The 27,621-nt window shown below is 45.9% G+C and overlaps 1 protein-coding gene across 6 annotated transcripts; it reads right to left on the bottom strand.

The window, feature by feature from the left end:
• Positions 1–147: 147 nt before the first annotated feature.
• Positions 148–26,143, bottom strand: DUSP14 (dual specificity phosphatase 14). 6 transcript variants are annotated; one of them, XR_015148288.1, is made up of 5 exons: positions 25,733–26,143; positions 21,124–21,252; positions 18,703–18,769; positions 2,497–2,581; positions 1,435–1,498 (listed from the first exon to the last, which is right to left on the bottom strand). XR_015148288.1 is itself a non-coding variant. In XM_086360398.1 (4 exons), the coding sequence occupies exon 4, from the start codon at positions 1,404–1,406 to the stop codon at positions 810–812; it is 597 nt and encodes a 198-aa protein (XP_086216524.1). In that variant the 5' UTR covers positions 1,407–1,498; positions 2,497–2,581; positions 21,124–21,252; positions 25,733–25,847; the 3' UTR covers positions 148–809. The 6 variants fall into 6 exon arrangements, 5 of the variants coding, with proteins under 5 accessions (XP_086216524.1, XP_086216527.1, XP_086216523.1 ...); XM_086360398.1 differs by lacking the exon at positions 18,703–18,769 and having other exon boundaries at positions 148–1,498; positions 25,733–25,847; XM_086360401.1 differs by lacking the exons at positions 18,703–18,769; positions 21,124–21,252; positions 25,733–26,143 and adding exons at positions 12,523–12,708; positions 12,822–13,607 and having other exon boundaries at positions 148–1,498.
• Positions 26,144–27,621: the final 1,478 nt, after the last annotated feature.

Raw genomic sequence — 27,621 nt, forward strand, 5'->3', positions numbered from 1 at the left:
CGCTGACACAACTCAAGGCGATGTCTGTTTTAAGCAGCGTTCACAATTATCACAGGAGCCATACCCTTAATGGTTACTCAAGAGCTATCTTTTGTCCATCAACACACACACCCCCTCCCCTCGAAATTCTCAGTAAAAATTCCAATATGTTAAGCAGATGTATTTATTAAAAATAATGCTAATATACTCCTGGGGCACACTGATTCCAAGAGGGTGTTTGCAGCAGATTGCATTATAATTATTTAACAGCTAAATAATAAAGGCTTTTTTTTTTTTTAAACTTACAGAGTCACTAAATAATAGAAGGAAAGGAAAAGAGTAGGGCTGATCCAGTGGAGACTGATGCTGGTATCAGTGTTCCCTAAGCATTTGTTTGGTTGGCAGCCTGGGCAAAGCCTGTACCTAAAGGGTTAATGGGGGTCCAAAGTGATTTTTGCACTGAGCTCCTCCCACGATGCCAAGAGGCATGGGGTTGAGAACACAGCAGAACCAAACAGTTTATTAAACTGTTGAAATTGTTAAAAATGTTGAAACTTGAAACTGTTTAAAAGCCAGTTCAAGATTTTCATAAACACTATTCCAAAATGTTAGTTTTAAAAATGTTAGTAGCAATGTGAGCATTCCCCGTGTCTTCCTCCCCTCCCCTCCCTCTCTCTCAAAATAAAACATGAACACCCAGTGTAAAAAAAAAAAACACTTCAGGGAGGAGCATTTGTCCACCATTTGGAAAGAGAGGTGAGGAGGGGAGCAGACGGCGTGTAGCAGATGCTGGTACCGCTCGAGGGGCTGCTGCTGCGGGCTCCGGTGGCTCAGATCCCCCAGTAAGGCAGCAGGTGTCGGGACTCCTTCTCGTAAACGTCCGGCACTATGCCGTACGGTGTCTGTACCATCTTAACTGTCGACTTCCCAAAAAGCTGCCGCTCGTAGTCTATCAGCTGCCTCCAGAAGCCGACGTTGGGCCTGATGACGGGCCTCCGGGCTTTCACCCAGTTGTAGGCCTCCAGCAGGCACACGTTGTGGAATTTCATCAGGTACGCGATGCAGAGCGTGGCCGAGCGGCTGACCCCCGCAGCACAGTGCACCAGGGTGGCCCCGTGTTTCCGGCTCACGCTGTGGATCTTGTCGGCCACGGTGTCAAAGTACAGTCCAATGGGGGCGTGAGGCATGTCCGCCAGAGGCACTTTAACGTATTCAAACTGGGGCCAGTTGAAATTGGGGATCTCGATGGTAGCGTTCACAATGCAGGTGATGCCGCGAGCCTGGAGGAGGTGCCGGTTGGAGGCTACGCTGCCTCTGCCCAGGAAGAGCGAGGAGGTGATCTGCGCAATGCCTCCCAGGTCTCCCTCAGAAATCATCCGGGGGGCCATGAGAGTCCGGGGGAGCGTGCTGTGACCTCTGGAGCTCATGAAGACACCAGCAATCACACTTGCATCATTGGAAGCAAGACCAGAAGGGGGTGTTTTCCTCCACCAAGGAATCGGAAGTTACAGTCGCCTTCCTGCAAGATACAGTATCCGTCAGTACCCTAAATGCTACTGATTCACTGCAGCCTCTGCAGTGTCTGTGGAACGGGAAGGTGAGACGACTGGAGATGGTTATTTTCTATAACTGTGTGTTCTTCCCAGGATGGAGACAAATCATTTTCATTGATTAACAGGAAAGGTAGTCAAAGATGCCAACATGCAAAATCAATGTAAAATTCAGCGCTACGATTTTTTTTTTTTAAAGGCACTAAAGAGAAAGTCTTCCTATTTTAGGGAACGTTAAAGACAAAAGCAAGTGCAGCTAATCCCTGAGTAACAGCCTTGTGGGGTCCTGCTCTTACTGAGGGGAGTGGTGTTCGGTGGTAATTAGAGATCAGAACTTCTGATCCCACCTAGGGCCATGCTCTTTCATATGTTCCTGCCTATCTCCACGGCTATGATGGCCATAGTTTCATAAGCCTAACTCTAGACATAGAGATCTTACAAAGGTGTAAAAATGATACCGCTTTAGGTATTACATTCCAATGAGTGGGCTTTGTAGACTAGAGAGATACTGAATTGGATCAGTTATAGAAAAGCCAGGAACATATGGTCACCTTAGCTCTTTATGATTTAAAAGAGCTAACTCTATCATATTTATTATTTGTGACATCTGAATACCTGTGCTATGACATTTCCATGGAAACAATTCCAGATAACTTCAAGGCCATGGTAGCAAAAATTCACTCCTCTAAGTTAACGAGCATTTTAGCTGACCTGACCCTGGATTTGGCCAAATACACTTTTCTCAGCCCAAGATTTTTCTAATCTCCAAGATATATTGGCCCCCTGGCTTAAGATGGGTGTTGGAAATAAAGTTTAACAGGATGTCTATGTCGTCTTTCACACCACTTTAGTCTGTGCCCTGAGAAGTGTGCGTATCCCCCACCCAGGGCCCCGGAGGGCTGCCCGGAGTGATTCCAGTCAGAAGAGCATCCCCATTTCACAGACAGGCGGCGCTGGGGCTACTCACTTGTGAGGTGCCTGGTTCCTCTGGAGTCCTGGGTCTGGAAAGGCTTATGTGAGGGAGTGCTGATCAGACTGGATACAAATCAGATCTGTAGAAAGACAAGGAAGTGGGAATGTGGTCAATCAGGAAGATCAAAAGAAATCCTCCTGGGTTTTTTTAACTATGAAACTAGGTTTGACGGGAATAAAGCTAGAAGTGGAAAGCGTGTTAAATATACCTCCATGTGTAAAGAATGTGCCAGTGAGACCTATCAACCTGGGACTTGCCTGGGGGTCCAGTGGCTAAGACACCGTGCTCCCAATGCAGGGGCCTGGGCTCGATCCCCAGAGAACTTGATCCCACGTGCTGCAACTTAACAAATTGAGTTCATATGCCCATGTGCTGAGCTGAGACCAGGTAAATATTTTGAAAACTATCAACCCAAGTCTCAGCTTTCTGTTAAGATTTTTCACACCACGGGTTATGTGTCGTGCACATAAGTGCACTTTTGGCCATAGTAAAGATGAATTTTTGAGAGGAGGATTCAGAGACCGCATATTGACATGTAAGGCTCTGCTCACGGGGCCTGCAAGAAATGCACAGGAAGCTGAACTCTGTCCCCTGTGCCAGCAGCCAGGCCAGCGGTGTGGGACTGGGTGCAGCAGCCAAGCCGGGTGCAGGGAGCCAGCCAGCCCCACAAAGAGCAGCACTGCAGAGGTGGCCTTGGCCATGAACGTCAGTTCCAGAACGTGCTGGTGGTGGACAGCAATCTGAAACGACTTTCATTTTGTTTTCTTGTCCGTGTTGGCCCTCTCATTTACTCATTTATGCGACAATGTGAGCACCAATCAGCATTATTAAAAATGTGATCTTCCCCCAGCCACATGCAAATCAATGAAGTGAGAACACATCACACACAAAAATAAACTCAAGATGGCTTAAGACCTAAATACAAGACATGACGCCACAAAACTCCCAGAACACAGGGAAGACTCTCTGACATAATAGTACCAGTGTTTTCTGAGGTCAGTCTCCCAAAGCAATAGAAATAAAAGCAAAAATAAACAAATGGGACCTAATCAAACTTACAAGCTTTTTGCACAGCAAGGGAAACCATAAACAAAATGAGAAGAAAACCTACAGACTGGGAGAAAATATTTGCAAATGATGCAACAGACAAGGGCTTAATTTCCAAAATATATAAACAGCTCATACAACTCTAAACAAACCCAACCAAGAAGTGGGCAGAAGACCGTAATACCAGACACCAAAAGGCATACAAATGATCAATAGGCACATGAAAAGATGCTTATGGCTAATTATTAGGGAAATGCAAATCAAAACTACGAGGTACTACCTCACACCAGTCAGAGTGTACATAATTTACAATTACAAATAACACATGCAGAATGGGCTGTGCAGAACAGGGAGCCCTCCTGCACTGCTGGTACCGTCCCAACGGGGAGCAGTGTGGAGGCTCCTCAGAGCACTAAAATGAGTCACCGTGCGTGCTCAGGCGCGGTCGCATCCGACTCTGTGACCCCACAGACTGTAGCCCGCCAGGCTCCTCTGTCCATGGGGTTTTTCAGGCAAGAGTACTGGAGAGGATTGCCATTTCCTCCTCAGGGGATCTTCCAGACCCAGGGATCAAATCCCTCTCTCCTGTGTCTCTTCTTTACCTGCTGAGCCATCAGGGAAGCCCAAGAGTTACCATGTGGTATATGGTTCAGTCACTAAGTCATGTCCGACTCCAGCAATCCCACACCTGAGCAGATGTCCAGACAAAACTAATTTGAAAAGATACACGCACACCAGTGTTCACAGCACTGTTAACAAAAGCCAAAATGTGGAAACCACCGAAGGTGCTGGATGGATAAAGATATGATGAACACACGCAGTGGAATATTACTCAACCATAAAAAAGAACAAAATAATGCCATTTGCAGCCACGTGGATGGACCTAGATATCATTACACTAACTGAAGTCAGAAAAATAGATACCATATGGTATAACTTATACGTGGAATCTAAAATACAAATATATCTACAAAGCAGACTCAGATACAGAGAACAGACTTGTCTAAAAGGACGGGCTGTGGGGGAGGGAAGGCGTGGGCGTTTAGGATTAGCGGCTGCCAACTATCAATATTGAATATAGGATGGATAAACAGCGTGCTGCTGCGTAAGCACAAGGAACCGGATCCTGTGATGAACCGTAATGGAAAACAACATGTGCAGAACGGGAAAAAGAGTTTGTTCCTCTCCTATTTGTCCCCTCTGCCTTTCCCAGGTAACCATTACACTTACATTTTCATTTTTTTTTTTTTTCTACAGCTCTGTGGAGCTATAACTTACATACAATTTGATGTAAAACAATGAGTTTTGACATATGTACACTCAAGACACCATGACCTCAAAATAATAAACATATCCATCCGCCCCCAGAATGTCCTCACGCGCCTTTATAACTCACGCTCCCCTCACCCTCCAGCCCCACTCCCAAGCAACCACTGATCCACCTGTCGCTATAGTTTACATCTTCTAGACTTACACGGTGGACTCATTCGATACAGGGTTTTTCTGTTTGGTCTGGCTTTCACTCAGCATAATTATGTTCACATTCACCTGTGAAACTGTCTATTAACAGGTCATTCCTTTCTTTGATTGCTGAGTAGTGTTCCAGCGTGCAGATGTAGTTTGTTCACCTACTGACGCTAGTTTTAGCCTAGCACAAGTGAAGCTGACGGAAACATTAATGGACAGGTAGTGGATATACACCTTCCTTTCTCCTGGTTAACCACCTAGGAATGGAAAGTGAAAGTCTCTCAGTCGTGTCCGAGGCTTTTGTGACCCCATGGACTGTATACAGGGGAATTCTCCAGGCCAGAATACTGGACTGGGCAGCCTTTCCCTTCTCCAGAGGATCTTCCCAACCCAGGGATTGAACCCAGGTCTCCTGCGTTGCAGGCAGATTCTTTACCAGCCGAGCCAACCAGGGAAGCCCATGGAGTGGAAAGGCTGGGTCATATGACATGTGCGTATTTAACATTTTAAAATCGTTTTTAAACAACAGTTACAGCTTTCCACCTGTGGGCAGGCTACCGTAACCCTCCCTGAAGACCTCAGAGGGTGAGCACCATCTTCACACTTGCGCTCTGCTGCGTCCCAGGGCACCCGTGTGTGCGGTGCCCTGGATTCTGTGGCTGCCACCCGGGGACACTTCTTGATCACCTACCTCTGGGGGCAAACACAATTCTGGGCAGCCCTGGGGCACTACACAGGTATCAGCACACTCTCAGTCTTTCTGTGAGAGGCCTATTTGCTTGTCTGGGAGCTCCGACTTGAGGGGCCGCTTCTGCTTCGGCACACTCTGGGGATGGGAACAGAGGTCGGCAGACACCATCTTTTGTTCTCCCTCTGTCTCACTCCAACTCTCTGGTATCTTCTAGAAACGAATTTGTATACTCATCTGGTACCCCAATTTTTGTGACTGCGGCCCAGGGAACACCTCTAGATCACCTGTTTCTGGTGGACAGTGGGACTTAATGCTAGGGGTCCCACAAGCCTGTGAATTTACACACTTTAAAAGCTGGTGACTGAGACCCTTCCTGATAGAACTCTGACAGTTTGGGGTCCACCTGCAACTACCAGGAGCCGCTAAAAATAGGCCACGCAGACAATCACAAAGATGTGAGAGACAACCAAAAAGTCACTCCTCCAAAACTGGGAGAGGTGGCTGTTTTATCTAATGGACAGAAACCAACAGAGAGTTAAGGGAGATGAAGGAGTAGAGGGCTATGTTCCAAGTGAAAGAACAAGATAAAACCTCAGAAAAAGTCCTTACTGAAATGGAGATAAATGATTTACCTGTTAAAGAGTTCAAAATCATGGTCATAATGATGCTCACTTGAGAAAAGAATGAATGAACTTCAACAAAGAGAAATATAAGAAAGTACCAAAAAGAAGTCACAGAGTTGAAGGATACAGTAATTTATCTGAAAAATACACTTGAGGAGTTCAGCAGCAGACTAGATGACAGTAAAAAGGATTAATGAACTCAAACACAGGGCAGTGAGACTCAAACTAACAGAGCAGTAAAAAGAAATAAGAATGAAAAAGAAGTGAAGACTGTTTACGGGACTTGTGAAATAACATCAAGCTTCCCTGGTGGCTCAGACAGTACAGAATCTGCCTGCAGTGCGGGAGACCTGGGTTCAATCCCTGGGCTGGAAAGATCCCCTGGAGAAGGGTATGGCAACCCATTCCAGTGTTCTTGCCTGGAGAATCCGCATGGACAGAGGAGCCTGGTGGGCCATAGTCCATGGGGTAGCCAAGAGTCAGACATGACTGAGCAAATAAGCACAGCATGAGAAAAAGGAAAAAGTGCTGAGAACTCCCCTAACTAGGGATGAAAACACATTCAGATCCAGGAAGTTTGGAAAAGTTCCAAATAAACCTCAGAGAGACCCATACCAAGACACGTTATAATTGTTAAAAGTGGAAACACAAGAAAACTTTCATAAAAGCAGAAGAAATCAGCTAGGTATGTACAAGGGGAACCACCAGAGACTATCAGCAAGTTTTCAGCAGAAACTTTCCAGGTCAGAAGGGAGTGGCATGATATACTCAAGATGTTGAAAGAAAACACTTCCAGACAAGAATATTCAGCAAAGCTGTCATTCAGAATTTAAAAATCAAGTTTTCCAGGCTAGCAAAAAGTAAACCGGCCTTACAAGAATTAAGGCAACTTTCTTAAGCTGAAACATAAAGGCCACTAAGTAATAGTAGGAAAATATATGAAAATATAAATCTCACTGGTAGAGGTAAATACAGTACAATTTAGAAAAATAAAACGTAAAACTAACGGTAGTGTGGATGAGTTACTCATAAAGCCAGTATGAAGGTTAAAAAAATACACTAGCAAAGATATAACAGTTAAGGGATATACAAGATAAAATGGTGTAAAATGTAACAACAACAACAACAAAAAAACAAAACATGGGGGATAGAGTAAAATGTAGAGTTTTAGAATGACTGAAACTGTGACTGTTAATAAGTTATGTGTAACCCTCACGGTAATCATAAAGCAAAAACCTATTCATGGGAGATTCACAAAAGGTCTGAGAAATAAAAGAATCTAAACATACTATACAGAAAGCCATCAGGACTTCCCTGGTGGTCCAAGGGTTAAGAAGCCACCTGCCACCGCAGGAGCCGTGGATCCAGCCCTGCTCCAGGAAGCCTCCACGTGCCGCGGGCCAGCTGAGCCCGTGCGCCACGACTCCTGAGCCCACGCTCTGCAACTACTGGAGCCTGAGCGCCCTAGAGCTGGTGCTCCACAGTACGAAAGCCACCACCACGGGAAGCCCGCACAGATCACCCAGACAGAGCATCAGAAAGCACACATCAGTTTTAAACAGACACGTGAGGCCAGGTAACCTTAACGCATACATACAGAACATTTCATCCAAAAGCAGCAGAACATATTCTTGTCAAGTGCACCTGTGACAATCTCCAAGACAGATCATATACTTAGGCCACAACACAGCTCTCAGTAAACTTAAGACTGAAATCACAAAAAGGATCTTTTCCAGTCACAGGGGAAGCTGCAACTGAAGAGCAGACCCTCCTCCACAACTAGAGAAAGCCCTCGGGCAGCAACGAAGCCCCAGGGCGGCCATAAATAAATAAAACCAGCAAACCATGACGCAGGACAGCAGAGAGCAGAGAGACTACCAAGCAGCAGAAAACAATGAACCAAAGAGCAGTGAGGACAGACTTACCAGTGATCACTTTAAATGTATATGGACTAAATCTACAATCAAAAGACAGAAAGTGGCTGAATGGATTAAAAAAAAAAAAAGACGTGCTGCCTACCTCTAACGTAAGGATATACAGACTGAAGGTGAGGATGGGAAAAGATATTCCATACAAATGGAAACCAAAAGAAAGCTGGGGTAGCTACACTTAGACAAAACAGACTTTAAAATGGAAACAACGAAGGGCATTACATAATGATAAAGGGGGGGGTGTCAATGAAAGGATAAAACATTTGTAAATATTTCTGCACCCAATATAGGAGCATCTAAATATATAAAGCAATATTAACAGACCTCAAGGGAGAAGCAGACAGTGATGCAATAATACGGGACTTTATACTCCACTTTCATCAATGGACAGATCATCCAGACAGAATATCAGTAAGCACATATCAGTTTTAAACAAACACGTGAGGCCAGGTAACCTTAACGCATATATACAGAACATTTCATCCAAAAGCAGAACATATTCTTGTCAAGTGCACATGCAACAATCCCCAAGACAGATCATATACTTAGGCCACAACACAACTCTTAATAAACTTAAGACTGAAATCACATCAAGCATCTTTTCCAGTCACACCAGTCTGAAACTAGAAATCATCACAAGAAGAAAACTGGAAAATTCGCAAATAAGTGGAGATTAAACCATGTTACTGAACAACCAATGGGTCATAGAAGAAAACAAAAGAGAAATAAAAGCATACCTGCGACAAATTAAAGTGGAAATACAGCATACCAAAACCTATGGGAGACAGCAAAAGCAGTCCTAAGACGCTCAAAATGACAGATGCCGGCACGTCAAGAAACAAGATCTCAGAGAGTCTAACTCGACACTTCAAGGGAACCAGGAAAAGAACAAAGTCCCACGTTAGTAAAAGGAAAGCAGTAACGAAGATCAGAGTGAAAAGAAACAGAGTCTATGAAAGACAGGAAGGGCTTCCTCGGTGGCTGAGTGGCTGAGACTTCCAGCTCCCGCTGCAGGGGGCTTGGGTGTGATCCCTGGTCAGGGAACTCGATCCCACAGGTTGCAACAAGAGCTCGCGTGCTGCCACGAAGACCAAAGATCGGGTGCTGCAACTAAGCCCCAAAGCAACCAAATAAACATTTTTAAAAAGACAATAGAAAAGATCAATGAAACTAAGAGGTCACTCCTTGAATAGATAAACAAAATTGGCAAATCTTTAGCCAGACTCACACACACAAAGGACTTAAAATCAGACGTGAAGGAAAAAATTTCACAACTGATACACAACAGAAATACAGAGGATCATTAAGAGACTACTAGTAATTATACACCTAGGCTGAATCATGAAGAAATAAAAAATGTGAACAGACCAGTAACCACGAAGAAGACTGAATCCCTCATCAACCCCCACTTCCCACAACCCCGTGCCACCAATGAACAAAAGTTTAAGATACAGACAGCTTTTCTGGTGAATTCTACCAAACATTTACAGAATATGTACCAATCCTCAAACTCTTCTAAAACACAGAAGAGGAGCAAACACTTCTAAACTCATCCTACAAGGCCAGCATGACATTAATACCAAAACCAGACAAGGACACCACAAGAAAATTACAGACCAGTATCTCTGATAAACCTAATGGAAAACTCCTCAACAAAATATCAACAAACTATATTGCTGAATATACTAAAAGGATCATACACAATGATCTGGTGGAATTTATCACAGGAATTCAAGGATGGTACAACATCTGCAAATCAGTGTGACACACCGCAATAATGAAAGGATGGAGCCATAAAACTGAGAAGAAAATCCAGGAGGCAAGCCCCTTGACATTGGTCTTAGGAGTGATATTTTGGATTTGGCAACAAAAGGAAAAATAAACGAGGACAACATCAAAGTAAAAAGCTCTTGCACAGCAAAGGAAACTAAATGAAACAAAAAGCCCTCATGTGGAAGGGGAGAAAATATTTGCAAATGATTTGACCAATAAGGGGTTAAGATCCAAACTATATAAAAAGTGCATGCAATTCAATAGAAAAAAAAATCAAATTTTAAAATGAACAGAGGGTTGAATAGACATTTTCCCACAGAAGAAATACAGATGGTCAACAGGTGCATGAAAAGGTATTCAACATCACTAATGATCAGGGAAATACAAACCAAAACCTCACTTCACTATCAAAAAGACAAGAAATAATAAGTATTGGCAAGGATGTGGAGGAAAAGGAACCCACTGTTTATGCAAATATAAGTTGGTGCAACCACTGCAGAAAACCATCTGGAGGGTCCCTGAAAAGTTAAAGATAGGATCACTGTATGAACTGGCAATTCCATTTCTGGGTATTTATCCAACAAAGATAAAAACACTAACTCAAGAAGACAGACGCATCCCCACGTTCACTGCCAAGACATGGAAACAACCTAACGTGTCCATGCGTGGATGAACGGAGAAAGAAAATGTGGTACAGATACAAACACCATGGAGTATTAATGAGCCATTAAAAAAGAGAGCTTGCCATTTACAACATCATAGATGGGTCTTGGGGGCATTATGCTAAGTCAGTCAAATATTGCATAGCAGCAGTTACACGTGGAATCTTAGAAAAAAAGAGCTCAAAGCCACAGAGAACAGATTGCTGGTTCTCAGAAGTGGGGATTAAATGGATGAAGAGGCTTAAAAGATACAAACTTCCAGTTTTACAGTCAGTCACGGGGACGTGATATGTAGCATGGTGGCTATCTGCGCTGTACTGCATATTTGAAAGCTGCTACGAGAATGATCTTAGAAGTTCTTGCCACAAGAAAACTTTGTTAACTACGGTGACAGACTTTACCGTGGTGACCATTCTGCAGTATGTACACACGTGGAATCGTTACGTGGCATTCCTGAAACTGACGTAACGTGCTGCAGCTTTATACCGCAGTGGCGCTCACGCTTGGCGAGCATGAGAATCACCTGGAGGGCTTGTGGAAGCAGACTGCTAGGCCCCGCCCCCAGAGGTCCTGACCTAGTGGTTCGCAGAGGGGGCTTGGGAGCTGGCATTTATTTCCCAGGTGACGCTGCTGCTGCTGGCCGGGGGACACTGAGCACCCTGCAGAGGTGATGCCGCGGTGCGCCGCCGATCCCCCTTCCAGACTGAGGCACTCAGAGTGCCGGTGCTGACCCCTCAGCGTCTCCCCAGAAACTGCCCTTGCTCGCTACAAGGGAGCTGCCTCTCCCAGGCTTACCGCCCCTTGTGTGGGGCCCACATCGGCCGACCAGTAACACAGGGGTCGTGTGTAGGTGAAATCGCATCAAGAAGACAAAGCTGCAGCTGCATGAGGAAACGAGTGCGGACGTGAGGGTTAAATGTACATGGAAATGGGCAGAACTTTGGGAGAACAGCCCGTCCTGCAGCAGAGCGCAGTCCCATGCCGCTTCCAAGTCTCTCCCTGGCAGAATCCTAATAGTTTAAAAAGCAAAGTCACCACGTGGCAATAAACACACCAAGTAAGGCTTCTGAACTGCTGCTGCTAACTCCTTCCTCAGTGCGGAAGATGCTAATCAAATTTCCTACCAGGTTATCCAGTGACTGTCTAATTAAGAGGGATTCATGTCCTGTGGTCTCCCAAATAATTATCCTGTTTGGGAAGCCACTTGCCCTCCTGAGGCTGGGGTCCCAGGCTCACTGGCCTTTTCAGCGGCAAGGTCTTTATCAAGGGCCATGGTTAAGGGATGGGCGGGCTGAAAGCCTAGCTCACTCAGTTAACTCCTCCTTCGCTGGGCAGTGAGAGAGTACTTAAACTGCAGGGAAAAGCAAGCAGATTGTGAATCCCTGGGGCAGAATCCAAGTGAGACAGACAGGATGCTCCCTCCCTGCTGCTGCTTGTCAGTCTCGTGCCAAAAACCTGCTTAAACTGCCAAAGCCGAGTCCAAGGTTCAGAAAAACAACTTCTGCCAGAGAGCACTCAGAGGGCACTGGTATACAGACGCTCCTCTGACCGCGACTCCCGAACCCTTCTCGCAGACCGGAAACATAAGGTTCAGAAAGGGCGAGGGATCTCAGCTGGGAGAGGGCAAGGCGCTGGGCTCTTCACGAGAAGAGGCCCAAGGTGGCCAGGCTCCCGGCTCAAGCCCACCGCTTCACGGTGCCCGTGGGGCGCGGCTGCAGCCTCCTCACCCGCCCTTCCAGCGCCCCACGCCACCAGTGCCTTCGGTGCATGAGAGGGGCCTTAGCTCTGCCTAAGCAGATCAAGGGCTCCACACAGAAAAGACTGACCCAGATAGGCTGAGCTGCTCCGGCTTCTTCTACTGCCCAGAAGACGGAGACAGCGTCACAGACGGTACAGCCTCCAGGTCCCAGAAAGCCCTCCTGATGGCAGAGGGAGGGACCACCGCGAGGAGCAGGCCCCGGGAAGGCAGAGCAAGAAGCCCTAGTCTTCTTCACGTCTAAGATGAGCAGATTCTAATCAGAGTGAATAAAAGAAAACATGGGTATGACATCACAGGTGTGTCAAAATCAACCCAGTGAATGTATGCAGGGAAAACCGGGTATCTACTGGGAGAGTAAAGACTGACCATGTTTGAGGGGTCAGGGGTTCCAAGGTGCCCTCTGAGTGACAGCACTGCTCCCACTGCAGCGCCCTGGTCTCTGGGACAAGGGTGACCAGAGAGAACGCCAAGGAATGTCCACGTCGCTGTCCATGGTGTTCAGCTCATTCACTGATGTTCACAGCGTTCAGCTACATTTACTTCTGAGAGGGAACAAATGCTTTCTGGGCCAGGAGAATAGGGGTGAGGTGAAGGACAAAAAGGAGGAGCTGTCCTAAACCAACCCCAGGGAGTTGTGTTTTTTTTAACAAGTTATAAGAAATGCCAGGGATGATGCTGGTCTCTGAATAATGAACATCAAAGGGCTAAGTGCTAAACAAAATGCAGAATTAGTGTCTACCTGGGGGGCCTATAATCTCAGGAAAGCATAAGCTTTAACAACTGGAGTGCTCCTGGGATGTGGGGGCCAGGATCTAACCCGGAGCAGGTGCAGACTGGCTACCTGCAGTCTAATCACAGGATCCATCCCACTGCCACAGAAGCCACCTTTTAAAAAAAAAAATCACGACAAGAAAACCACTAGAATCAGGACTTAAAGAACTGAAATTCTATCTACAGCTTTTTCTTCTTTTGAATAAGCAGAAAAAAATGGCCACAGTGGTGCCAGTGATGACCCTTTAAAATGATCTAAGGTATTTTTAGCTTTAGGAATTTCAGAGGTTTGTAATATATACTGGAGGCCTATACTTTTTATTTTTTTAATACACAAAAAGCCTATGTAATCACATTTTCTTCTTCCATTAAATGTCTACTTTCAAAAAAAAACACCCTTAAAGTCATCAAAATAGAGGCATTAGCCTACATTGCTGTAAGTAAATAAATACTACTTTTTTCATTATTAAATCAGAAATGTGTTCCATTGGGGGGACTTCCCTGCCGGTCCAGTGGCTAAGACTCTGTGCTCCCAATGCAGGGGGCCTGGGTTTGATCCCTGGTCGGGGATCTAGATCCCACGTGCCACAGCTAAGAGTCTGCATGCCACAACTAAAGATCCCGTGTGCAATAACAAAGACCTGGAGGAGCCAAATAAATATAAATATTCAAAAAATATTAAATAAAATAAATGTGTTCCACTGGGGAAAAAAGTTAACTCTTACAAATAAAAACCACAGTGTGGCAAAATTCAAGGGGAAGAAAAAAAACTTTCTGATAAAACATTGAGAATAAAAAAATTCAAACAAATACTGAGCTGCATTCATGTTAAAACGAAGTAAAAAATATTCACAAATTGTTCTCACTTATCTAGAGAGCTAAATTGGGAAAGCTAATTTGCTAAAACATCTTAGTTTTGGGGGAGGGGTTGTTTTTTCTTTTCCTGCCATATAATTTAACTGATGCAATGGTTGGGAAGAGGACAGATATGCATCACACACAGAGAACTAAGGGATCTGAGAATCACCCTTTTGATAGTTTGGCCACAGATATCCCATAGAGTGCAGCTGTAGAGCAACTGCCTGTGTCGTCGTGGCCTGACTGACATCTCGATATCCTCCTATGGACTACCAACCGGCCCACGAACTGAGCCTAACAAAGGCTTATCATTTTAAGGCACTAGCCAGCTGCTGGGTGGAGAACAGACCACAGTCCAAAGGAAGACAGGAGCAGTCCAATTGATGAGAGCTGGGAAAAAAGCATGCCGACAGTGACAGGGACACACAGACCTCAGAAGTTTAGCTCCACTGATAAACTCACAGATTCTCATGTTGCAAACAGAATAAGAGACTATAACTAACTACCTATAAAAGGTGAAAGTATGCATGTACTTGTATCAGAGGCAACCTGTTCCCATTTGGAACTGAGGTTTTGAACCTGGTCCTCGTCCCCCTAGATGTTTATCTGCCGCTTATTCACACAACAGTATTTCCTGAGTTCATGCCACGTGTTTACACTATTCCAAGTGCTGCTGGGGACTACGGTAGAATGTATTTGCCAAAAATGGCCACAATAACACCCTGCATCCCACGTGACCAACCAAAACAGAACAGTAGAAGTGACGCTTCTGAGGCTAGACCATGAACAAGTCATACACCTCTCCTTGGTCTCCTAACGCGTGCTCTTGGAACCCAGCTGCCATGCTGTGAGGCAGCCCAAAGAAGCCAGAGTCACCGTGTGGAGAGGTCACTTGTGCGAGTTCCAGCCAGCAGCCTAGCGGACGTCCCAGCTGACAGCCAGCATCAACTACTAAATATGTGAATCAAGACACTTCAGTGGTTCTCGGGACTTTCCTGGAGGTCTAGTGGCCGAGACTTCACACTCCCAGTGCAGGGGGCATGGGTTCCATCCCTCGTCAGGAAACTAGACCCCACATGCTGCAACTAAGACCCAGCACAGCCAAATAAATAAATAAAAGTATTAAAAAAAAAAAGACACCCCAGTGAACCTAGCTCCCAATCATCAAGTCACCTCCAGACACTGTGGAGCAAAGACAAGTTGTCCTTACTACATAAGGTCCAAATTCTTGACCTACAGGAATCTGTGAGCAAAAGAAAAATGACTTTTACACCCCTGGGTTCTGGAATGGTGTGCTATGCACCAAGAGTCACCAGAACAGGGATATAGGGTAACAAGAGACATCACCCTGTGCTAGGATTTCATCATCTTCAAGACATGACACAAGATATACATATAAAACAGGTGAGCAACAATAAGAGACTAACATCAAGTGAGTCGAATGAGTGGTGCAAACAGTGGGTGCTGCAGCAATGCAGAGAAGGCACAGGGTCAAGATAAGGCAAAACAGTCAGTGGTGCTGAAAACCTGAGCTGCTGCTCGGGGAAGTGTCTCAGAGACTACACTATCATGCTTTTTCTCCAATCCATTTAAAGCAGGCGCCATTCTGTTCCTGCTTTGCAAGAAGTCTCCCTATTTGGAGATTCCAAATGAAGAACACCAGCCCTTCGCTATAGCCCCTCACTGCTCACCAAATGTGGTCCAGGGCCCAGTAGCCATCAACCTGGAGCCTGAATGCAGAATCTCGGGCCCCACCCCCACACCTGCGGAATCCGATTCTGCAGCTTAACAAGATCCCAGGTAAGCTGTACACACTCTGAAGGGTGAGAGGTGCAGGTCTCATTAATCTGCCTCTGTCAGTCCCGCAGGACTTGCAAACTCAGCGCCTGTTTTGCTGAAGCCACAAGAGCACGCTCAGCCTCTCCGGGATCAGTATCCTTGTGCTGTCATGGTTCCCAGATGAGGAATCCAGTAAACGGACGCCAAGAGGCTTTCCCAGACTCTACCCAGAAAGTGAGCACCCCCACTGGGGCTAGAACCCCTTCTCCACGAGTGGTTCATTTGTTGATGAGTCATACAATCTGACCACAACAGACTGACTGAAGACTACCAAAATGTACATCTCACCAGGGAAGAAAACAAAAACTACAGAAAGAAAGAAATTAAGGAATGTAAGGCTGGTCTGATTGTGCTTTACCTATAATATGGATATTCATCTAAAATATCCTAAACCGCTAAGTGGTGTGAGATGGTCTTTGGGTGTGAAAAATCTGATCAACTTGAACCAAGAAAATGGGTGGAATATTTCCACAATCACATTTAAGCTTGCTTGGTAATAAGTGGAAACCAATTTATGCCACAGCCTATACAAATAATACTTTAACATGAATCATAGATTCCTGGTAAACTCTGATTTCCATAGGGAAGAATATCTGGACCCACAGTATTCAGCTGTGCTGTGCTTAGTCGCTCAGTTGTGTCCGACTCTTTGCCCTCCAGGCTCTTCAGTCCATTGGGATTCTCCAGGCAAACACTGGAGTGGGTTGCCATGCCCTCCTCCAGGGGATCTTCCCAACCCAGGTCTCCTGCATTGTAGGTGGATTCTTTACTGTCTGAGCCACCAGGAAAGCCCGACCCACAGTATTAAAAAAAAAAAGAAGAAAAAAATTACACATCAACAACTAAACCCAAGGGAAGTATAAGTTTGCCTCAAAATTCCTTGAAAAGCAGAATCGTGATATCTCAGGTCCATTCACAAATAAGATCTCAGTACTTAGATGCTCATTATTAACTTAAAGAAGACAAAAAGGAATTTCAAAATTAGAATAAACTTCATAGGACTAAGAGCTCAAGAGTGAAGAGTTGAGCACTCTGATCATCTAACCATCCGACGTCTCACTGGATATATCAATATCTTTACAACTCAAGCTGTAAGACCAGAAACTATAAAACTCCTAGAGGAGAACATAGGCAAAACACTCACCGACATACATCACAGCAGGATCCTCTATGACCCACCTCCCAGAATATTGGAAATAAAAGCAAAAGTAAACAAATGGGACCTAATTAAAATTAAAAGCTTCTGCACAACAAAGGAAACTATTAGCAAGGTGAAAAGGCAGCCTTCAGAATGGGAGAAAATAATAGCAAATGAAGCAACTGACAAACAACTAATCTCAAAAATATACAAGCAACTCCTACAGCTCAACTCCAGAAAAATAAATGACCCAATCAAAAAATGGGCCAAAGAACTAAATAGACATTTCTCCAAAGAAGACATACAGATGGCTAACAAACACATGAAAAGATGCTCAACATCACTCATTATCAGAGAAATGCAAATCAAAACCACTATGAGGTACCATTTCACGCCAGTCAGAATGGCTGCGATCCAAAAGTCTACAAGCAATAAATGCTGGAGAGGGTGTGGAGAAAAGGGAACCCTCTTACACTGTTGGTGGGAATGCAAACTAGTACAGCCACTATGGAGAAGAGTGTGGAGATTCCTTAAAAAACTGGAAATAGAACTGCCTTATGATCCAGCAATCCCACTGCTGGGCATACACACTGAGGAAACCAGAATTGAAAGAGACACGTGTACCCCAATGTTCATCGCAGCAATGTTTATAATAGCCAGGACATGGAAGCAACCTAGATGTCCATCAGCAGATGAATGGATAAGAAAGCTGTGGTACATATATACAATGGAGTATTACTCAGCCATTAAAAAGAATACATTTGAATCAGTTCTAATGAGGTGGATGAAACTGGAGCCTATTATACAGAATGAAGTGAGCCAGAAAGAAAAACACCAATACAGTATACTAATGCATATATATGGAATTTAGAAAGATGGTAACAATAACCCTGTATACGAGACAGCAAAAGAGACACTGATGTATTATAGAACAGTCTTTTGGACTCTGTGGGAGAGGGAGAGGGTGGGATGATTTGGGAGAATGGCACTGAAATATGTATAATATCATATATGAAACGAGTTGCCAGTCCAGGTTCGATGCACGATGCTGGATGCTTGGGGCTGGTGCACTGGGATGACCCAGAGGGATGATATGGGGAGGGAGGAGGGAGGGGGGTTCAAGATGGGGAACACATGTATACCTGTGGTGGATCATTTCAATATATGGCAAAACCAATACAATATTGTAAAGTTAAAAAAAAAAAAAAAAACTCAAGCTGTGAGCCTCGACTTTCTCCCCACGGGGATTTCTTTTTCATGCCCCTGGCCAAATTCCACATTTTTAGTACTTTTATACCAAATTAATTTCATTTGTAAACTATTGATGAATTAACCTCCCATTTTTCTTTATAAACCAAAAGTGAAAGTCACTCAGTCGTGTCCAACTCTTTGCGACCCATGGACTCTATAGTCCATGGGATTCTCCAGGCCAGAATACTGGAGTGAATACTGAGCCTTTCCCTTCTCCAGGGGATCGTCCCAACCCGGGGAAAGAACCCAGGTCTCCTGCCTAACAGACGGATTCTTTACCAGCTGAGCCACTAGGGAGGCGGCATGTATGAGTTTCTGAGCTGAACAAGATAACCAGGCTAGGTCTCTCCAATTAGCTGGAGGGAGGGAACCTGATAATGCCACACATACCCCTATATCCCTGCCAAAGGACAGCAGGCTTTCCGAATTCTGAGGGCAACTGTGTATCTCAGCCTTCCTGGAGCAAAGGGAGAAATCAAAGTTTTAGTTAAACAGGAGTCAAAGAACATAGTATCCTCAAGTTATTCCCTTGGCTTTACCTGTCTCCTAAAGAAATAATCTTGGACTTCCCTGGTGGCTCCATGATAAAGAATCCTCCTGCCAGTGGAGGAGACACGGGTTCAATCCCTGATCCAGGAAGATGCCACATGCCATGGAACAACAGAGCCCAAACGCCACAACTCCTGAGCCTGTGCACCCTAGAGCCCGTGCTCGGCGACAAGAGAAGCTGCTGAAACTAGAGAAAGCCCACACACAGCAACGAAGACCCTGCGCAGCCAAAACTAAGTGAAATATAGTCTGACACAAAAAGATAATACACATTGTTCTTTGTAGATTACACTACTAATTACTGCTGCTGCTGCTGCTAAGTCGCTTCACTCGTGTCTGATTCTGTGCGACCCCACAGACTGCAGGCTCCCCCGTCACATGCTAAATGAGAATCCACTGGCCTATGAACCTCATTCTGTGTGCCTGTTCAGTCTTGTCTGATTCTTTGCGACCCCACGAACTGTAGCCTGCCAGGCTCCTGTGTCCATGGGATTATCCCAGCAACACTGGAGTGGGTTGCCATTTCCTTCTCCAGGGCATCTTCCCAACCCAGGGATCAAAACTGTGTCTCTTGCATCTCCTGCATTGGCAGACCGATTCTTTACCACTAGCGCCACCTGGGAAGCCCCCAAACCTAAACTCTACTCTTGTTCAAATCAGGGGCCGGCAAACTGTGGCAGGCGGGCCACGTCTGGTCAGGCATCTCTTTCTCTACCGCCCATGAGCTAAGAATGGTTAATACATTTCTAAACCGTTAACAGAGAACTCAAAAGAACAGCATTCCATGGCACACAGCAACTGTATGAGATTAAAATTTCAGTGTTCATGAGTCAAGTTTTTACTGGAGCACGGCCACACTCATTTGTTACATATTAACTACGCCTTTTTGTGTCACAAGGTACATTTAAAACAGCAAGTTAAATAGTTGCAACAGAAACTGTATGACCCAGGAGCCTAAAATATGTACTATCTGACCCTTCATAGAAAAAAAACTGCCTACCCCTGAAATTATGTTATAAAGCCATCACAGCAGATGGCAAAGAAATATTTTTCCAAGTGGCCCTAAGAACCCTGCATGAGAATCCTGCATGAGACTCACTGGGCTGCTGGCTGGAAGGCTCCAGAGGTGCTCTATCGCCTACGTCACTGTTTACTAGTCAACAGAAGCAACACCCTCTTGTTAAAGAGTTTTCTCCTGCCACTCCGCAACCTCAAAGACCTAAAGAGTCAGAAAGACCCGCCACAGTCCATTGACGATGGAACTGTTCTGGGACAAGGCACCAGTGGGCCCAGGAGTTACATATGAATTTCAAAAGAGCCCCTCTGTCCATGGAGACCTCCAGATGGTAGCAGAAAGCTGACCAAACTGGATGGGAGGTCACTCTCTGTCAACATAAGGTTAAGAATGGGAAATGATGAGGTGAGCAGGCAGGGCCGTGACCTCGGCACCAGAGCTCCTCCTCCTCCCTGCAACAGGGGGAAAACGCAGTTCCTCTGCAAATTACATCCTTTGGAAAAGGATATCAAAAAACACAAATAAGATATCTCCCCCATCACAAAGGTTCTGACTCTACTTTTCATCTTCCCCCGTGGGTATCTTTTCTCAAAAAATTCTAATTTATATATAAGTAGTTTTTTTAAAATTATGGTTATTTTAGAGAATCTGGGGGGCGGGGGGGAACCCTTTAGTATATTACAAATCTTATATTCTTTTGCGTGTGTATCTGTGTGCTTAGTCACTCAGTGGTGTCTGACTCTTTGTGACCCCATGGACTGGGATATTTTCCCAGGAAAATACTGGAGTGGGTTGCCATCTCCTTCTCCAGGGGATCTTCCCAACCCAGGGATCGAACCCAGGTCTCCTGCACTGCAGGCGGATTTCTTTACTGCTGAGCCATCAGAGAAGCCCTGTTTTCATTTTTTTCTTTTTCAGATGCTAGTTTATCAGTTAATTTCATGGTGACAGTTGAAGGGTGTTTTCTGAACCTACAGAACTGTAATTCTGCCCCCAGGATATAAACAGACTTAGCAGATAATACCAGGTACACGAGATGCTCAACACACACCTGGACTTAATAATTTAATAATTGTCCTGATATGACCTCCCTATCCTCTCTCCCTCCCTCTTTCCTCTTCTCTCTCTCTCTCTCACACATGCACCAGTTTTAAATCCAGCTAGCAACACCAAACACAAGCGATTCAAGTTAACCCAGCAACTGGTTACTCAGAGAGCAGGAACTATCAACCCCAGTTGTGAATTACCTCTACCATCCAGTACGAAGGGAGACCTGGAGAAACATTTCAAAGACTGTGAAACCATTTCTTCTCATAGCAAAGAAGCTGTGGTTCCTGGTATTGCCAGGGAATTCCTGCGTTGGTGCCTCTCGGGATCTGTACGTGTACACAAGCATGTGAGTACCAACCCTCCCTCAGACGGTATTTTCACAACGACTAGCCTGGGTTCCTGCACACGTCACACTCTAAGCCTGCACATTCAGGGCCTGGAACCAGGCAAGTCTTCTCCAGCACGACACACCTCACCACTACAAGGCATCTCGTGGCCCAAGCGGTAAGTCTTCCAAAACCTTGACAAGACTACTAGACACTTTAATTTTTAATGCTTCCTTTTACAATCTTTAAATTGCCCTATAACTACACATCTATCTAAGAAAAAAAAGACCTTTGGAAGGATTCTATTGTATATTTCTCAGCCATAGAGTGGAAAACCATCTCTGGCGCTGGGTGTTATGTTAGATCAAACCATACAATTAAACATAAGTATATAAAAATACAGTGGTACAGGAAGGGCCAGGGGTCAAATCAAACCACCTCTGTGACATTTATTCATTCACTCAGGAAATATCCAAACATATTGTGGTTAAACAGCAAGCACAGTGGATTCTAAATTCAAGGCTGACACCACTGGAGGAATGTAAATTGGTACAACCACTTTGGAAAATTGGCCTCAGCTAGTAAAGTTGAGGATACGCGCATCTATGACACAGCAGTACTCATCTGCCCTGGACCAGAAAGAACTCAGACGTCCATCAACAGCAGATGACAAATAGATAAATGTGGAATATTCATGCAAATATGAACTAATTACAGTCACAGGTAACAACATGGATGAATCTTAAAAAACTGTAATGCAGCAAGAATTCAAACCAAAAAATCATATACATGTGTAAATACATATATGAATGTATATATACACACACTTACATATATACACATATGTGACATGGGCTGCCACCCCCAAAGAAAGGATTTACAAGAATACCTACTTTGATTCTCCTTGCATAAAGATGAAAACCAGGCAAAATGAAACTATATTGTTTAGAGATCAGTCTTTAGGTGACAGGACCTCCCTAGCAGTACAGTGGATAAGAATCCACCTGCCAATGCACAGGACATGAGTTCAAACCCTGGTCTAGAAGATCATACATGCCTCGCGGCAACTAAGCTTGTGAGCCACAACTGCTGAAGCCTGCGTACGCAGAGTCCAAGTTTGGAAACAAGAGAAGCCGCAAGCAGCAGCTTGCACCACGCAACGAGCACAGCCCCCGCTCACCGCAACCAAGGAAAGACTGTGCACAGGAACAAAGACCCAGAGCAGCCAAAAATGAAATTAATTAACTAAAATATACATATATTTAGGTGATAAAAACTATAGAAAAGAAAGGGGATGATTTTCACAAAAATGAAGCTAGTACTGGCTAGGTTACCTCTAGGGTGAGGAGAGACGTGGTCATTGGGAAAGAGTGTGCTTCCTGACCTGCAAGATGGTTACAGCTGTGTATTCTTTAAAATAATTAAGTTATCCATTTATGTTTTATACCCTTTTGTGTTCTACTATTCACAACTTAAGAAAGGTTAAATAAACACAATGTTGGTTTTCAGGAATTCAGAAGCCTTACAAATTCTGGCCAATCTGGGGAGAGAATCCTTCTGCTTGGAATATCACTACCGCCTGTCAGTTTCATGAGGTCAGGACCTTATTTGCCTTCTACCCCAGTAGTCAGCACTTAACTTTTCACATAGCAGAAGTCTTAATAAATGTCTAACACATAAATCCATAAACTCTTTTTTTTTGGCCATGTCCAGCAACTTGTGAAATCTTAATTTCCCTGATCAGGGACTAGACCCAGGATTCAGCAGCAAAATTGCAGGGTCCTAACCACTGGACCACCAGGAGCCCATAAACTCTTTGACGTGAATTTTGTTTTAGCTCATCTATCTTCTGAAATTACTGATTTGAACAGTTTTCACGGAAAACGTTAATGTTTTCCTTTCTCTGTCTTCACCCCAGTGAGACTGTCATAAATAACTAAAGCTATCATCTTAAACGCTCGCTAAGTTTACACCCAGGACTGTTGCTTCAGCAACTCCCTTCGCCTTCCACTCCCTTTTACGCCTCCTCACAAGCAAAGAAAAGACAAATATACGAGATTTTTTAATGGCAAAGTTTTCCTTTGCAACCAAGAGAAGCACCAAGGATCTTAATGATTTAATTGTTTTAAAGTTAAGAAAGGATCATTTGCCTATTGTCTGGAGCAAATACTACCAGTGCTATCAGGGTTAGTAAAACTTAATGACTAGCTGGACTAAAAGCACATAGCTACCTGTTCTAGACAGAAACCAAGTGTCTATAAACAGGACATTTTAAAGTTAATACTTAAAAATAATAAAATAAAATAATTTAGTTAAAAATGTCACTCAGAAAAAAAAAAAAGAAAAGCTAGAAGTTTTCAGACTATGCAAACCAGAAAAAAGAATCATTCTGTACAAACATTCAAAAAAATGCTTAGCAAAGTCTGAAAGAAAACACATAAACCAATAAAAATATACACAGCAATTACTTTGGCGACAGATGCTCAAAAGAAAGTTTTAATCTTATCTGTAAAGTTTTAATTTTTTAAAACAGAATGTTTAATTCTTGTGGTATTGGGAAAAAGTATTTGTAAACCATCTTGCCTTAAAATAAAATCCCAATTGCGAAAGAATCTACCAAACAAAGATTCCTCCTTAGGAGCCAACATGTAAAAATGCTAAAGTTTTAAAGGATTTCTTGGCCTTACACACCTGGCCAGTTTTTTTTTTTTTAAATAATAAGAATATATACTTATACCATTGTATTAAAGAATATTGCAGAAATCATACCTGCATTCAACCACTGTGAGAGAGTTCAACTGAGAACTCAGCATAGACAGACACGTTGGACAGTGACGTTCAAAAGCCTTGGAATGAAGGAAACTGTCTCCCGTTTTATGGGGGGAAAGCCAAAAATATCAAGCATCTACCTCTCCTCCCCCAAGCGTCAGAAGATGAGTCAGAGCTGGAGGCAGGAATAGGGCCCATGTGTCAAGCCGCCCGTGCAGGGCGCCTTCCTACCTTCACAAGGCAACCCTCTGCCCCTACCCAGGTCAGGGTCCCTGCCTCAGCCTGTCTCTGGTGTGAAGGCTCAGGGGTGTCTCCTGAAGAGGCAGCTATTCATTCTAACGGGTGCCCCCTTCCCCGCATTTCTAAAGACAACCCGAGAATGGAGGCCTCTAGGAGCCCACAATAAGGAACAATCACGAAACACCAAACGCAGCGCAAGACAGTGGAGCTTCCACACGCGTTCAGATAACTTTGGAAAGAATACAGCACCTTTGTTCCTCTGGTTGTAAAGAGCAGGAAACACACGGAGAGCAGCTATGACTTGTCTGGTATCACTTAACTCTGTGACACCGCTGAGTCTCAAGCATGGAGATGCTGACAGTTCCAGCCTCTGTGGCTTTTAACTGCTCTGTACAATCTCAGGGAGTCAGTTCCAACATTCCATGACACTTCTGACTAAGAATCCCTCATGGACTAGGAATTCCAGGAACCCTGGTCCATATTCTTTTCAGATGAGTAAAGAATCAGGACCTGACTTTTTGCCTCCATGTCCACATCTGTAAAATAGGATGGTACTGCTCTTTACCTACCTCGCTCATAAAACTAAGAACAGCTAGTTAACACATGCTAAATGCCCTGAGGTCTTCCTGGATGAAAAGAACGCGGTACTTAAAAAAAAAATCCCTACACAGTAGAACTGCATTTTAAAGTCACACCTCCTTCCCTTGCCTCTGGGATGCCCAGTTACCATAACAGTAGCTGGTACCATTGGCAACATCCACCTAAATAAAATATAGTTATACAATCCAGAGAAGGCAGCTACATACAACATGCAACTAACTCCTCTCGCACACAAACAAGAACTCAACTTCGCTTTGGAGCAAGGGTACTTAAGAGAAATAAAAAGATAACGTTGGCACTGTGCACACCAATCCACCACCGTAGAGAAACCCTCAAGTTGAATACTTGGCATTGCTGAAAGTCAAGTTGCTTCTATCAATGCACCAGAAACCTTCGGAAGAGGCAAGAAGCCGCCGACGCTCCCGAGGCTCGGAGCCGGAGAACGGTGGCGGCGGGGCGAGGAGGCAGAGAGAGGCCATGGCTGGACCGGGGAGCAGAGGGGTCAAGAAGGGGGAGGGGAGCAGAGAGGATGCTCGCGAGGAGCCGAGGGCCGGGACCCGGGCCCAGGCGGCGCCGCAGCAGGAGAGCAGCCCGGGTGGGCGGCCGGAGTTGGGAGGTGCTCTGAGCGCCCGCGAGGCGGGGCCGGGCGGGAAGGAGGGGTCGCGGCGGAGGTCGCCGGGCCTCTCCTCTCCCCGCCGACCAGAAGATGCGAGAAGCTCCCGGGAGCAGGTGGGGGACGCCGGCACAAAGTTTCTGGAGACCCGGCTCGCGCGGGCCCATGGCTGTCCGCTCCGGCTAGGGCCCACGGGGCCCGGTCGGCGCCAAGTCCCGCCCGCCCGCTGCCCCCCGCCCGAGCCCGCGGGCCCCGTACCGGCTCGCCCAGGCTCGCGGCCAGCGTTCTTCTCTGCTGCGCGGCTCCCGGCGTCTGCGGGCTGGCCGCCGCGCGCACCCTTCCTTCTCTCCTCCGCCCGCGCCCGGGGCGGGCCGCGCGCACGCTCGCTGCGCCCCACCGCCCTCTCACGGGGGCGGGGCGGTCGCTCGGGTAGGGGGCGGGGCCTCGGCGCTCGGGGCGGGAGCGGGGCCTCGGCGCGAGAGGCGCGCGGCGGGCGCCCGGCCTGCAGACCCGGGGGCGCGCGGAGCCGCAGGCGGCGCGCGTGCGCACTGTTCGCTCCGCCGCCGAGTCTGGCATCCCGCGCGCGCATCCCTGGTACCCCGGCAGACCTCTGCTCAAAGGACCGCAGCGGTGTCCCCGTCTGTGTCACAACATCCAACCCTGCTGTTTTCCCACTTGAGCGTCTTCCTCCAAACTAGGTTTCGGCGAGGGCCAAGGGATGGCGAACTAGGGTACTTTGTGGATGTGAGAGGGTTAAAGGCAAGAAAACGATACAAATATAAAAGGTGTGAAGATTGCAGTTAGTGACTAATCTCCTACCCCCACCTTCCATCCTGCAAGGGGGAGCCCGGAGTTGGAACCAAAGAGGGAAGAGAAAATAAATCTCATGGCAGCTGTTGGCTGAATTTTGCTTGGGCAGGTATGGGCAGTTTCCAGCGACTGTGGGAGGCTATGTTGTCAGAGACTCAAGGGGCTATGTGCTGTGCTTAGTCGCTCAGTCGTGTCCGACTCTTTGCCACCCCATGGACTGTAGTCCGTCAGGCTCCTCTGTCCATGGGGATTCTCTAGGCAAGAATGCTGGAGTGGGTTGCCATGCCCTCCTTCAGGGGATCTTCCCAACCCAGGGACCGAATCCCGGTCTCCCGCATTGCAGGCGATTCTTTACCGTCTGACCCACCAAAGAAGCCCAGAAATGGCTATAGATGTGGCCATCTTCGGAGAAGGCAATGGCACCCCACTCCAGTACTTTTGCCTAGAAAATCCCATGGACGGAGGAGCCTGGTAGGCTGCAGTCCATAGGGTCGCTAGAGCCTGATACGACTGAGCGACTTCACTTTCACTTTTCACTTTCATGCATTGGAGAAGGAAATGGCAACCCACTCCAGCGTTCTTGCCTGGAGAATCCCGGGTACGCGGGAGCCTGGTGGGCTGCCGTCTCTGGGGTCGCACAGAGTCGGACACGACTGAAGCGACTTAGCAGCAGTAGCAGCAGCAGTGGCCATCTTCTGCCTGCCCCAAGACCGCCAACCCACTGTCATGAACCACAGGTACCACCTGAGTTTCAAAACACCAAGTCCACACCTTGTGCCTCCAAGGCAGGGCTGAGGGTCTCGGGAGCGCAGGCTGAATGCATTAATTCATGGAGGGCTTATTTGCTGTGTCACTCTGAGGGTCTTTTTTTTTTTCTTTTTAATGTAGGTTTGTCCCTCTATAACCTGAGTAGATGCAGAGCGGACATTCAATACATCCCTGCCCTGGCGGGCGAGGGGAGGTATAAACAACTTCCTCGAGGCTGGGCAGTGAGTCAGGCTCCTGAGAGTCCCGACTCCACACCCAGCCCTTTAGTCACCAGACCCAGCTCCTCATGGGTGTAAATCATTGGCATCAGAGTTGCTGATCAGTCAAACGAGTAATCATAGTTTTGGGAGGAGGGATGGGCGAGGGATGTGAACACAGCGCTTTGGGTTTGCATCCCACTCTCCTGACCTCCTGCATCTTCAACCGCAAGCTTTGAGGCTTTTTCATGCTCTTTCTGATCTCCAACCGGATTCCGAGTCATTCCGTGGGTGCAGGAATATCCAAAAGTTCTGTCTGCTTTCCAGACAAAAATATAACATCAAAGCCATTTTAGTGATCATCTTAAGGGA

The sequence above is a fragment of the Bos grunniens genome, chromosome 19 (assembly GCF_055505025.1).
Source record: "Bos grunniens cultivar Pamir isolate PY7600 chromosome 19, Bosgru_T2T1.0, whole genome shotgun sequence".
NCBI classification, from domain to species: Eukaryota; Metazoa; Chordata; class Mammalia; order Artiodactyla; family Bovidae; genus Bos; species Bos grunniens.

What these genes read in the sequence shown, in the direction of transcription:
- DUSP14 (XM_086360397.1), bottom strand. Translation starts at nt 1,406, where the DNA reads ATGAGCTCCAGAGGTCACAGCACGCTCCCCCGGACTCTCATGGCCCCC.